At 40.8% G+C, this 15,216-nt stretch overlaps 1 protein-coding gene across 1 annotated transcript in view; it reads right to left on the reverse strand.

Annotated features, from left to right (window-relative positions):
• The window catches only part of LOC118625571 (cyclic nucleotide-binding domain-containing protein 2-like), a 56,277-nt gene extending 41,681 nt beyond the window's left edge, over positions 1-14,596 (reverse strand). Inside the window, exons 1-2 of the mRNA XM_036254625.1 lie at positions 14,453-14,596; positions 11,943-12,026 (exon numbers count right to left, since the gene is read on the reverse strand). Of these exons, the coding sequence (XP_036110518.1) occupies positions 11,943-12,026; positions 14,453-14,596 (228 nt within the window). The remainder of the gene's footprint in view (positions 1-11,942; positions 12,027-14,452) is intronic.
• Between the last annotated feature and the right edge of the window lie 620 nt (positions 14,597-15,216).

Raw genomic sequence — 15,216 nt, forward strand, 5'->3', positions numbered from 1 at the left:
ACTTCAAAAGTTCATATGGAACAAAAAAAGACCCCGAATAGCCACAACAATTTTGAAAAAGAAGGACAAAGTAGGTGGGATCACAATACCAGATATCAGGTTATACTGCAAAGCTCCTGTAATCCAAACAGCCTAGTACTGGCACAAGAACAGGCATATAGACCAGTAGAACAGAATAGAGAACCCAGAAATGGACCCAAGGCAATATGTTCAATTAATATTTGACAAAGGTGGCAAGAGCATACAGTGGAGTAAAGACAGCCTCTTTAATAAATGGTGTTGGGAAAATTGGACAGCTACATGCAAAAAAAATGAAACTAGACCATCAACTTACACCATACCCAAAAATAAGCTCAAAATGGATAAAAGACTTAAATGTGACCCGTGAATCCATAAAAATTCTAGAATAAATGTAGGCAACAAAATTTGAGACATCATACGCAGCAGAATTTTCACTGATACATCACCTAAGGCAACAGAAACAAAGAAAAAAATGAACACATGGGACTACATCAAACTAAAAAGCTTCTGCACAGCAAAAGAAACAACCATCAAAATGGAAAGGCAACCCACTGTATGGGAGAACCTCATTGCCAATGATACATCAGATAAAGGGTTAATCTCCAAAATATACAGAGTACTCATACAACTCAACAAAAGGAAGACAAAGAACTCAATTAAAAAATGGGCAGAGGAGCTGAATAGAAACCTCTCTAAATAGGACATACAAATGGCCAAGAGACATATGAAGAAATGCTCAACATCACTAATCATCAGAGAGATGCAAATTAAAACAACAATAAGGTATCACCTCACACCTGACAGAATAGCCACCATCAACAAAACATCAAACAACAAGCGTTGGCGAGTGTGTGGAGAAAAGGGGACTCTAGTGCACTGCCGGTGGCAATGCAGACTGGTGCAGCCACTATGGAAAACAATATGGTGTTACCTCAAAAAATTAAAAATTGAACTTCCATTTGACCCAGTGATCCTGCTTCTAGGAATATACCCTAAGAAGCCTGAAACACCAATCAGAAAGAATATATGTATCCCCATGTTCATAGCAGCACTATTTACAATAGCTAAGATCTGGAAACAGCCCAAGTGGCCATCAGTAGACGAATGGTTAAAAAAGCAGTCATACATATACACAATGGAGTACTATGCAGCTGTAAAAAAGAAAGATCTCTTATCCTTTGAGATGACATGGAGGAACCTGAAAAGTATTATCCTAAGTGAAACAATCCAAGCAGAAAAAGAAAAAAAACACATGATCTCACTTATATATGGAATATAATAAATATAACAGTCTGAGGAATAGGGTAGACCCAGAAACACAGAAGTAGGGTACAGACTGACAACCCTCAGGAGAGGGGGTGATGGGGGGTGGGAAGAAATAAACCACAGAACTTATATGCATGTATGTATAACCAATGGATATAGACAACAAAGCAGGGGGCGGGGTGGGGGGGATGGGGAGGAGGGTGTCAATGGGGTAAAAAAGGAGAAACATCTGTAACAAAAATAAAATAAAAAATAAAAATAAAATAAATAAAAAACACAAATGATTTACTTAGATGAAAGTAAGCATCAACAAGATCCTTCTTAAGGGTTCGTTCTTGCTATAATTAGCATCATTGTGACATTGGCAGATATATTACAGAACATACAGAGTATGTGTGTGCGTGTGCGTGCGTGCATGCGTGTGTGTACAGAGACAGACAGAGAGGGGGAAAGTACATACACTTTCCCCATGGCTGGAGCCCCAAGCAGTGAGAGGGGACGGGACCAGGATACAGGAAGAAGTTTGGTGAGAAAAAGATATACCAAAAGAAAGTTATATATGATAGATATTTCTTTTGTGTGTGTGCATTTATATGATAATTTTTAGTGACTGCTTCTTGAGAGTAGAAATAGTGAATGTTCCATGTTTCAGATTCTGCAGCATTTATATCTTTTTTACAGTGTTCCGTTGAGCACACAGGAATGAGGGATACATAAGTAAGGTTCTATTTATCATGGCCAGCAGAGAATCTCAAAGGTCAATCAAAAGCTATTGACATTCATTGGCTGAATCCTGTTTGCCATTTAAGCTTGTCTGAAAACTCACTATTGTATTGACTAGTGTACTTACATTTCCTGTTTTTCAAGTAAAACTGCATTTTCAGCAGGCTGTCCTGTGTCCCACCTAGATTGTGGTTTGCAGAATTGGTGACCTGGTGAACCTTATAGAAATCAACCAGGCCCTGCCCAGTTTGGCTCAGCGGTAGAGTGTTGGTCTGCGGTCAAATGAGTCACGGGTTCAATTCCAGTCAAGGGCACATACCTCGGTTGTGGTTCCTCCCTGGCCCTGGTTGGGGTTGAGTGGGAGGCAACCAGTTGATGTGTCCCTCTCACGTCAATGTTTCTTTCTCTCCCTCCCTCTCTCCCTCTCTCCCTCTCTCTCTCTCTCCCTCTCCCACTCCAACTGAAGATAAACAGAAAAATATCCTCGGGTGAGGATTAAAAAAAAAAGAGCCCAGTTGGTGTGGCGCAGTGGCTGAGCATTGACCCATGCACCAAAAGGTCACCAGTTCCATTCCTTGTCAGGGCACATGCCCAGGTTGTGGGGCCAATCCCCAGTGGGGGGGGGGGTGCAGGAGGCAGCCAATCAACATTCTCTCTCATCGATGTTTCTATCTCTCTCTCCCTCTCCCTTCCTCTCTAAAATCAATAAAGGAAAAAAAATCAATCAATCAGTATGAGTTGATAATCAAAGAGGATCATTTTTTATTTTTTTATTTTTTGATGGAGGAAGCAGCAGCTGCGTTCTAGCAGGCATACCCAAAAGAGGGAAGACGAGATTAACGAGATGAGGTCGAGTTTGTCCCCTTCACAGTCCAAGGCTCTGGTTCTGAATTACACTGGAGAGATTTAACCATGAAGCTGAAGGGAATGGAGAAAAAGCCCACCCCATCCCACAACAGACACACAGTGTAGAGTTGGCACTGTGCCCAGAAACATTCCCCGAGCAGCAGAAGGTGCTTGGTAAAGGGGCAAGAACAAAAGAATTGGAATGTATACATTTCTGAGCACAAGCACTCACTACCTGCGGGATGCTGGAAACAAGGAGGAACATTGCCAGGAGGGGACAAAGTGGAGGCCAAGACTGACCGTGATTTGGGTACCAACGTCAATCGGGCTGCATTAGCACTGGGGACGTCACGTGGGGCTCACATGTCCACTATTAAATGGCACCATGAGTTAGTGAACCAGTCCGAGAGTAAAGGTCCCTATCACCTTCCCTGCTAAGGGGTCTATTATATATTCCATGTCTATTATATTTCCATGTTTTTGGTCCCTTAGAAAAATATGGTCTATGGAACTATGTTTGAATTTAGCTCAGCACTTCTTTGACCACTGCTGAAGACTGCCAAAATACTTGATTTCTCTTTTCAAACTTAAATTACTCTGTGTTAATATCATAAAAACGTACGCGATCTTCAATTACTGTTGAGTTCTGATCTAATTTTCTCTGACACATCTTCACTTGACATTGTGATGAAAACCGTCCTCTGTGAATATTTAATCAAACACTAATCATATAAGTGTTCATTTTTCAAAGAACTGCCCCATGAATTTGGAATCCTTGAAACTGTATTTGACTTGAAGTTAAATCACTGACTATTCCTAAATAAAAATAGCAAGGTTTAAAAAAAGGGAGACGCAATGTCCTTTGCCACATGCCTCCAATCAGGCACTGGGCTGTACTTTTAACAAAGTTAAGTCTTTAAGAATGTGCCATAGACTCCATTGGAAAGGACATAAATAATGGAAATGAGCCTGGAAAAGGGCAAGCTGGCTCAACTCTTGGAGCATCATTTGTGAGATCCAGCTGCAAAAGCTAGAAGCTATAAAAAATGCATGCAGGGTTTCTTTTTAGGCATTAACACACCACTACTTTAAATGTTGGTTCTGACTGAGAAATTCCTCTCTGCAGGTGCTTTTTACCCCCTGTAACCTCAGTAAGTTGCCAGGGCCTCAGGAGACTAAACAAATTGCTAACTTAAAAATTCATTATAGTATTTGCTCCCTTTCCAAGACATAAAATGGACTCTATAATTTGCTCTTCTGAACCCCCAGGGACCTTCATCTTCAAGGCCCTATGTGCTAATATGACGCCATCTCTTGTCCATTATTAATAGACTAGATAGAGTTTTTTAAAAAACATTATCACACCCAAAACTCCTAAAATGGGAAGTGAAAACGCCACCAGCCGGAACATCAATTCCTCTAAGTAAGCAATGTCGAAGGTCATGACAAAGGCAGTCTCAACGCACCGGGTTCCTGCGAAATGTGAGTGTTAAACTCCATGACTTTCATTTACCAACAGATGGTGGCAAGGCCCAGGGACAGGAAGTCACAGTTAGAAGTCCGTGAACAGAAGAAATGTTATTCTGTGAGGCTATAAAAAATAAAAGTATCAGGGATATTAAATAAAAGTATAGAGTTTAAGTAGGCACTTTGAAAATATAAAGACCACCTATCTGGAGAAAGGCGCAGAATGAGTACAGATAAAGCCGGTGGCTGCTCGCCTTATCACATTTCAAAGACTCTCATAAAAAGGGCACACAAATCCAAGATGGTTATAACTCAGATAGACCCAGTGAAGACGCTGCAGTCCAGAGTGGGCCCTTGGGGGAAAAACCAGCACTAGCATCCAGAACCAGGGAAACGGACCCAGTCCCAGAACAAAGCAGATCCCTGAGAAAGTGATAAAAGAGTGAAAAAATGGTGTCATTGATATTATTTCAAAATAGACCTTTTGAGTCTAGCTCATGACTAAGAGCAAGATTGTCTTTCTCTGAAAGCTTGGGTCTGAATTCAGTTCAAAGAGCTTCTCTAAAATTTAGTCAACAGGCAAATATAGTATAAATAGATTAAATGGATGCAGGAATGGAAAGGCCTAATCAAAGAAAACTCATGGATTATTTAAGGATAATGTTCCTGTTCTAAAGAAATACAGCACTTATAAAAATGCAGTGGTAGACAGGTAGAAGCAAAGAGAACAGTTTGATTAGACAGAGGTACAACTAAAGTTTTCGAAAGCTAAGAGTGCAGCCAATAACTCCAACCCATTCTGGATGAGATCAGAGATAAGCAAAATCACTTTAAAGAGATGGAATGGCTCAGAGTAAGGTCTGACTGTAATGCAGTCTTGAAGACATTAGCATATATTATGAAAGGATGGTCACTCAGAACAGTGAGAAGCTTAGAAGCACAGCAGGTGCAGACGGAGAAAGGGAAGGGTTGGCAGTAAGTGCCCATCAGCGTTGAGACACAGAACCTGGGGGTGTGACTGGTTGACTCTAGAGGTGCTCTCAGCTATGGGGCTTGGATTTATCCCAGACATCCCCTTGGCCTGGATAAAAGATCCCTCGAGATCACTTATATGAACTTGATCTTCACTTAGCATCCCTCTGACTGTGAATTCAGCCTCTCAGGCCACCCTGATACAGGAAGGATTCATTAAATGATAAACATGAATATTTTAGTGACTGGAAAGGGATATTTGCCATCAAAGTTAATAAACCAACATTCAGATTTACACCCATCTCTTGTAAATTAACATGAGTCTGTCCTCTCTTCTCAGGAGGCAACTCATGAAGGGCTGGCATATAAACGTCTGGACTGCAAACCCAACACCAGACCTGGACAGCAGGAACTTCACCACCCAGCGGGGCAGCCTGGCCACCAGTCAGCTACACCCCCTAAGTGGCTCTGCCCCCTGATGCTACAAAAAAAGAAACATGTAGGAATACATAATCCACTTACTATCCTGTGAATTTAGCTCTAGATAATTATGTGACTCTGAAATCAATTATATAAATCAATAACCAATATTAAACCCATTAGATTGTATAAGAATACACACCATACCTGTTTTATTTGTGGTGGGCCCTAGCGCAATGCCTGACATATATTGGGAACTCAAGAAACTATTTTCTTAATAAATACACATTTAAGAAATGAAGGGAGACAAGGGAGGGAAAAAAGAAGGAATTCAGGTTCACTGCAGAAGACTAAACTGCTAGTGAGACATGATGACTTTTCACATCACTGTTAAGCCAAGTGGTTTCTGTCCTTTCGAGCAGCTTATTCACAACAGTTTTTGGAGGACAGGGAGACTATGGAACTAGATCAGTCGCGTAACTGGACTATTCACTAGAGTACAAGACTGTGAAGATGAAAGTTGTTCCTGCTTTAATATCAACATAAACAGAGGTTTTGAAAACTATCCAGCTGGAGGGGCGGGTAACACATCTGAAAGTCTACTGTATTTTTCTATCATATGACTCAAGTATACATAGTCTATAGTGCTAAGTTTCAACAGAATTCATGATGGAGAGAAAACAGAGAATGACAACTCACTAAAAAGATGGATAAATAGTTAACGGAGGGAACTAAGTACTCATTTTAAGGAAGTTGTTTCTACTAAACAAGTCTGAAATAAAGGCAAGACTGACTGGCAACTCCAAGTACGCCATGAATCACTGGGTAAAACACATTCAAGAATCACTTGACTCCCTAAGAACTTGTTGGGGACAAGTTTTTGCAAAATCTGGATCTCGGATGAACAATCAGCAGCCTGCTGGTGAAGAGGCTTAAATTTTATTTTCAGAAGAACATTTATTTCTCAGTGATTAGACCTCCCTTTTCTAGGACTCCACGTCCAATAAAACTTGAAATGATTTTGATGTATTGAGTTTCTGAGCAAACAACAAACAAACAAAAAAAACCCAGTAAGAGAAAATTGTGAAACTGTAACATCCACTGCAACCTTCTTAGGCAACCGCAACAAGGTCTGCTGATAACCATCCACTCAATTTCGGGTACGGCCTCTAATTCCTTGTTCACAAACAGAACGAAGGCTTCAAGTTTCCTGTTGCAAATCAGTCTCTGCCATGGTATTTGTTCCGGGCCAGTGCTGAGACCACTCCAGGGCCCGGCGAGAACAGAGTACCCACCAGCTCCAGACGCACCAGCATGAAACTCTGTTCCAAACTACAGGGCAATTATGGACTCCTGAGGCCTGCGAACGGCCTGAGATAAACTTCCACTGCTCAGGTTTCCCTCACGCTCAGGAAAGGAGCTTGGCTGCCAAATCCCAGGGGTCACAGGCACGCCAAGTGCTTCCTTCTCAGCGCCCGAGGCCATCTTTTATTATGGAAAATGTGAAGCATCGTAGTAAGTAAACACTTGGGTAAGTAAATGATTCAACCAGATAGTAAGGACAGAGTACACAAGTCTGTGATTGAGAAGGTATGTCACGCCACAAAGCTGGAAATACGTCCTGGTGGCATGTTATAGGATGGGCCACTGTACAGTAAATCTTGGCGCAAATGAATCAAGAGGGCTTTTGTATTACTCTGGAAGTCGGGAAGTTTCACAGATCTCTCTCCAAGCTTTCACAGCAATCTTTTGGAACTGCATGGGAGGCCTCTGTCTTTCATTGTGTCACTCACAGGGAATTACTTAACGGACAGGGAACCACAGTGGTTAAGAGTGGACATTTTACAGTCAGGTGCTTTGGGCGTGAGTTCTACCGCTTATTAGTCTTGGGCTCTTGAACAACTTGTTCAAGATCTGTGAGCTTTCTTTCTTCAGTCTGTGAAAGAGAAATAAGAATAGTAGCTTATGGAGTTATTGTGAGAATTAAATGAGATACTGCAAGTAAAACATACAATTCTGTTTTGTTTTTTCAAAAAGGTGTTCCGTAAATGGCAGTGTTTGATAAACATGAGTTACAGCTGAGTTGGTTCCTCGGCTCTTCTCCTGTTGGGTCTCAGCTCTAGCTACGGCCTTCTTCCCAGCAGTCAGCTCCCTGGGGGCCCCAGCAGCTCACGGTCAAGCCACCTCATTTACTTCCCTGTGCTGATATCCTGGGAGTCCGTGGATGGCCAAGTGAGCGGTACACTCAAGCAGCTGTGAAGTCAGAGCACACTGAAGTCACTCTGGCCTGAAGTGGAAAGTGAAGGCCTGGTGTAAGAAATGGAACTTTTAAAGTAAATCAGTTATTTTCTTTATATCTGACCCCAATCCCAAATGTTGGGGGGGACTTTTAAGCACATAATCAGTGGTGGAAATAAACAGTGGAAGGAGTCAGAGGGAGGAGAGAATACAGACAAGGGAAAAGCAAGGCCAGTCATAAGGTTTCACCTAATCACATCCCAGACAATCTTGGGCTAGATATGGGCAAATCTGGCTGTAATAGCCCTGTGACGAAAACAAAGAAGGGAAATATGATCAGTTGCATGTTCTATGCCAGCCACTGTTCTAAGCACTTTAGATGGACTAACTCACATAATTAACAGCACCTCTATGAATTAGTGCTTTGTTGTGGCTGTTTTCACAGATGGGAAACTGAGGCTCTGAAGAGTTAAACAAGTGGCCCAGTGCTCACTGTGGCAGCACTGAAATTTGAATTCTGGTTGCCCGGTTCACAGCTCAGGCTCTTGAGTACTAAGCAATGCAATTTTGATAAACAACATAAAACAAATGAGAGCAAACCAGCAGTTCAGAGGAAGCATTTCCTAACACTGAGATCTGAGCCCTCATTAAGACAAAACAATTTGACAAAGTACACCAGTTTCCAGATTGAAGGAGTTCCCAGGTCAAATAAATTTTTTTTTTTAAATATGATGTACGGCTGACCACCTCTTTTTGTCTGTGTGTGCCAAGTAAGAACCTTGAAACAACAACTACCAGGAATTGTCGACATCATGAAATAAATGACACATAAGTACCAAATAAACAGAGAGAGCATAATCTAAACATAGAGGATCTTGTTTTACAATTTTGAATAAATTCAGCTTCGTGGAAAATGTACACAGCCCTTGTCTTTCTCATTTGCCTCTGACAGGTGAAGAACAGTCAGAAAGTATCAATGGTGCATAAACCTGCATTTGAGAACCACTAACAACCTCCCTTTGGAGTCTCTGCGACTTTAGAATAGCACGGACCCAAAAGCAGAATGGAGACTCTATCCTTCTTTGGGCTGGATCCCAGGAAGGTCTCAAAATTAAGTCTCTGAAGAAGCAGAAGATATGGTCACACCATAAAACACAGAAGGGCTGTGGGCAGCAGCCAGATTCGGCCGACTCAGTCAGGATTCTCACCCATGACACATGCAGCGCTCACCAGCTGCAGCACATCGCTGCACAGGACACACTCCCGTAAGGCTATGATACAGCCTGGAGTAAAACTGCATACTACATGTTTTCAAAGAATATAATATGCTCAAGTAAAATATAAAATGAACACCAGGAACATTATTAGATTTTCCTGATGCTAATGCAATAGCGGCAATTTCCTATTTTGTTCTGTAGAGAATTTGAGTTGCTTCTAAATTTATGCTGAAACCCACTGGATGCTTTCCGAGGCTGCAGCCAGCAGCTCCACTTGTTTGGGGAGTTGTATTTACAATACCTACTGTTCCTATATGTCCATTAGAATGCAATTATCCTGCTTGGGGAAAAAATAAAGGTCACTGGGTTAATGGAGCTCACCTTTCTTTTTCAGCTCATAAATAATAAATAAAATATAATATTTAAAAAGAAAGCCTCATCCTGCATATCACTGTATTTCTGATGCCTTTTTCACAGGACGTCTGAGTACATGGCACTTACTATGGCCACAGTCATTGCAGTTCATCAAGTTCCTACTGCTTCAGTCAAGAAGTACACAGCACGTGTCTATTACATTGATAGTCGTAAGTACTCAAATGCTCAAGCAAGTTCCTATGACATTTTCAAAGTAGACTGCAGTATATCTACTCTGACTTTAAGGAGCAACTCACAAAATTATTTATCCTGGCAAATACACAGAAAATCTCATGAGCTTCGTCGAAGGAGTGACAAAGATAGGCATTTTAAAAATTCTGAACAAATACAGATTCAAGCACTTTCCTTTGCTGCAGAATGGCTTACCAACAGTACTTGTAAGGAGACCGTAGACAGTACTCGTGACCACGCCAAAAATGATAAATATTTCTAGGCAAGATTCTGCTGCCGCTAGTTTCCCTAGTGAGAAAACAAAGACTTTCCTGCCAGCTAAATAGCTGAACAGGGCTCTCAGCCCAAAAGAACCTAATCGATGTTTTCACTTCAGGCTTCCCAAGGGAACAACTAAGCCATCGCTCCAGTGCCTGGCACAGCAAGACGTGTACGGCAGAACAGGAACACATGGCCTAAGCAGCTCAGAAAGCCATTGGTCCAGAACCTTTAGAGCAGCTGCTGTTATAGCAGCCTCACCCTGAAAATAAGGCTACGGGTCTCAAGAGATTTATCTAAGAAATATTTTTAAAATAAAAAGGGAATGATAGTACACCCCTGAGCCTGCTATAAGGACTGTTAAACACTGCGAATCACTCCCCCAAAATAATGAAAATGAAAAACTCCCTTTCCACTTGACGCAGGTTTGTGTGACAAAATGCACTGCGGCTGCCACACACGGCCACACACCGCTGCGCCTCCTCATTAGAAATTTCAGCAGCAGCCCAGCAAGGCCCTGGGAACAGGCGTTTTAACTGAATTGTAAACCTAGCAAGGAACCAGACAACTGTCTTCCTAAATAACACAGCATTGATACAATTTTTTTTCAAAAATGTATTTGAAGGGCATGTATCTATCATCAGCAGCACATCATTATTTGTTTTTATTATTATTCTTAACAGCAACAAAAGTAATAACTACCATTCATTGAGTGTTGTTCTGCCAGGCTCTGATCTAACAGTTTTATGTGGATTATCTAACTTAATCCTTGAAAAAAAATCCTATGGTCCCTGGCTGGTTTGGCTCAGTGGTTTGAGTGTAGGCCCTTGGACCAATGAGTCGCGGGTTCAATTCTGGTCAAGGGCATGTACCTTGGCTGCAGTTTGTCCCCAGCCCTGGTCAGGTCATGCGGGAAGCAACCAATTGATGTGGCTCTATCACATCGATGTTTCACTCTGTCACTCCCTCGCCCTCCCTCCCTCCCACTCTATCTAATAATAAACAGAAAAATATCAGATGAGGAATAAAAAAAAAAAAGCATGCCACTTTTTCATAAGGATTATTTTGAGCTAAAGGCACTTAAAAAACAGTGTGTGCAAGAAGAGCATTCTAATCTCCCCTTTTCTTCCTGAAAACAGGAGATTAAAACTCCCATGTGGCCCAGTCAGTGTGACTCGGTGGACTGGGCATTGTCCCATGGACTGAGAGGTCCTGGTTTGATTCCTGGTCAGAGCACACGCCTGCGCTGCAGGCTTGATCCCCAGTGGGGAACATGCAGTGGGCAGCCTATCGATGTTCCTCTCTCATCGTTTCCATCTCTTTCTCCCTTCCTCTCTCTCTCTCTAAAAAAATCAATAAACATATATATATATATTTAATTATAAACAACAATAACAACAAAAAACTCCCATGTGAAAGATGCCCTCCCTGTACCAGCAGAACAGAAACTCTCTGGAGAAAAGTCAAAGCCAAGAGAATTCTATAAAAACAGACCTTGTTAAAATAATTCTTATCTTTCTTTAGCCTCCTAATATATTTTATTTACTTTTCCACAATCACCTCTCTTAATTTCTATGAAGGCTCCTGTGTCACATAAAATGTATCTAGATTTGTAAGCTGTTTTCCTGTTAATCTGTTTTATGTCAGTTTAATTCCCAAGAACAGCCAAAACACCCTAAGAGGGTGGAGGGAAAATTCTGCCTCCCCTGTATCTGTGATGATTTGTACCTAATAAAGGCTACGTCAGCACAAAGCATTAAGATCTAACACTATTTAAATACAGACACGTATTTTCCTTAGTATTCATTCTCATTGTAAATATTTTTGGCTCTGAAATTTATCTGGGATCCCCCAAAGAAGTTCTCCTTAAAGCATTAGTCATTTTAATGAATATCATCACATACTTACTTCTTTGCTTATTACAAGAGCTTTTACATCTGTTTTACAAAATATCGAAGCAGGCCGATTGGTGTTAGTTAAAAGGCAGGTTTCCTGAAAAATAAAAATAAATGGATTTCTTCTGGATTATTTCAGCTCTGACATTATCATTACAATGAAACCCTGGGGCCATATGAAATTATAAGCATGCATCATTTTAAACAAATAATTTAAAAAAATAAATCTTGAGCTTATAGAATTGATAAATAAGAACTACCCTGGTCTTTCACATAATCTATCAGTTCCAGCAGCATTAAGATGTATGGACTACTTTATAAAAACAAAATGCTAGGTTCACAAGTCTTTATTCCAGAATACTTGATGTATAAAACAACAATATGATCTGCAAATACACACAATGCTATACTCTAACTCCATGCAACATTCATTACTAAGAAAAAAAGGTGCTTTGTCCTAAAGATGGCAAACTTGGAGATGATGTGACCTAGATCCATGATACTCAATGGGGGAGGGGAGGCAGTGTTAGTATAACCATATACAAAATTATAACACTTTTTTATTATCAGAATAATGAAAAAGATGTAGCAATAAAGCATCAAGGTGAGAGTATCTTATTGAAGAGAGAGTGACATGACTTTAAAAATCTCCTTCTGCTTGAGCCAGGACATCCATCTCATCCAGCCCTTGGATATCAGCAGAGTTCTTGGGCTGTCAGAGTTGGACCAGGCCTTACACCAGCTATCCCACTGGTTATCCTTGGGACTTGGGCTGAATTACACCAGTGCCTTTCCTGGTTCCCAGCTTGCACACAGCAGGTTGTGGGATTTCTCTGCTTCCATTATAGCATGAGCCAATTCCTACAATAAATCTCCTCTTATATATGTCTGTATATATCCTATTGGTTCTGTTTCCCCGGAGAACCCTATATGGATTTTGGTTGAGAAATACCAGTTCATATGATCTCCGGGTTTCTTCCCTGTAGTGGAAAAATCGGTGGCTCCATTTGATCTGCACACAGTTGAGGTAGCACAGCAGAGGGAGCAGAGCACTGAATCCGGGATTCTCCTCCCATTTCTGCCACTAACCAGCTGTGTCCAGATGAGCAATTCAGTTCACTGTCCTGGTTCTCCATTCACTAAGTGTCAGTGAGAGGTTTGTTGAGCTGACCTCCGAGGCTCCATCTAACTCTAAGCCACGATCCTGGGGAAGATCTTGTTCACAAAGGGCCATAAGGTTCTAAGAGTGCTTCCGAAGTGCCTCCAGCACTAAAACCTTCAGCCAGTCACAGGCTGGCCAATGCCTTAACCATCTATCAAGAAATGTTTGACCCACAAATGATACATTATTAACGATGGGAATGCCGTGGAAAAATAAGGTTTGCGTTTTTTTAAAATCCTTACCTGAGGACATTTTTGCATTTATCTTTAGATAGAGCGGGAGGGAGAGAGAGAAAGAAACATTGATGTGAGAAAGACACATCTAGCGGTTGCCACCCACACAACCCCAACCAGGGCGGGGACAAACTGCAACCAAGGCATGTGCCCTTAGCAGGAACTGAACCCAGGTCTCTCTGGTCCATAGGCTAATGCTCTAACCACTGAGCCAAACCAGCCAGGGCGGTTTGCTTTTTATTGAAAATTGTTAGGAATACATCTTTCTCCTTTGCCCTTCTCATTGGATTTGTTACCAATAAAATAACTTGAATCCATCGCACAATTGGTATCCCCACAGTCAGTGCCTTGGTCCAGAGTCGGCTCATCAATCTCCCACCTGTTTCCAATTCCAGGTTGTCCTTTCCGCTAACATAGCCGCACCTGTTAACATTTAGATAGATGACTCATCACACCAGTCATCTATCTAAATGTTAATCTGATTCATCTTTCTCTGACTTAAAAACTCTCAATGAGCTCTACTACCTGTAAAATTAAGTCCAAACTCTTCATCATTGTTTTTAATACCATATATGACCTCAGCTGACATTTCCAAAGTGAACACCAACATCTGTCCTCACCTCCCACTTAGGGACTTTTGGATCTGAGGATCTCCAAATCCAATCTGCCCTCAACTAAATATACAAATGAAGCAAGTTGTATTCCTACACACAAGCTGCTTTTTTGCCCTAAATCTTATCCCTTTTGCATAAAGTCTTTTGCAAGCATAGACTTTCTTTAAAACATAAAAAAGATCTTGAATCTGTGAGTATTTCAGTACACTTTTTATTAAATACCACACTGCCTCCAAAGCTAAATGGTTTATAACTCATTCATTTAACTAGTTGATCATTCATATAACAATCACTTATGACTCTTGTGCATCCTGTATGTTGACAAACTATATATCAGGCTACATGTTGGCTCAACACTGTTAAGGGAAAATATATTTTTTATAAGCATTTCAATTACTAAAATATTTAATACTTGAGAACAACGCTACAGCATACTATGTTATTTTAATACAATGACACAGTTTAAAATTTTTTAAATAAAAATAAGAGACTGCGAAGTTAAGATAATATTTACCCCTATGAAGTCACCTTCTTCAACCTCACTTAAAATTTTAGAGTTGGTATTTTTGTTCATCCTTGTATTACTTGATGTGACCTTTAAATGTCCAGCAAGAATCAAGTAGCATTCAAGTGGTACATGTCCTTGTCTTAGAAGCATACTTTCAGCTTCAAATCTGGGGAGAAAGAATATTAAAAACATTTCTTCTGCAAAATGGCAAGTTTGAAGTCATTGGTGGCAAACAAAATCCTGTCATCTTCATCTGTAAAGAATTTTACTTTTGTTAAGAATTAATTACCTTCTTCCGGTATAGACCTTGAAGGCAAGGACTGTAGTCAACCTGTCCACTGCTGTAGTGTTGGTGCCTAGAATGGCGCTTGGCTCAGAAACCAGGCAAAGAATGGATATTGAGTGCACTTATGTATAGGCAGGAGGTATTGCACAATCACAGAACAGAAGGTCTCCATACATGAATTCCTTAGATAAGCCCTGCTATTTCCCAAAATATAGGTATTTTTAAAAACACTACTGCTGAATTCATGCTGTTAGGCAATATTTTTGGCTTTCTGGGAGACATAAATTTGGTGTTGATTTGCATTCCTCTTTTCAAGGCTTTTAAAAAGTACAGTAAGTCCTCACTTAAAGTTATCAAAAGGTTTTTGGACCTGCAGCAAAGCAACTTATAACAAAACCACCTTCACCATAGGCTAACTGATATAAACAAGAGTTCCTATGGCCTCTCATCAATGTGATAACAAAGGACACCGAGCAAAACAACA

The sequence above is a fragment of the Molossus molossus genome, unplaced genomic scaffold, assembly GCF_014108415.1.
Source record: "Molossus molossus isolate mMolMol1 unplaced genomic scaffold, mMolMol1.p scaffold_m16_p_1, whole genome shotgun sequence".
Lineage (NCBI taxonomy): Eukaryota > Metazoa > Chordata > Mammalia > Chiroptera > Molossidae > Molossus > Molossus molossus.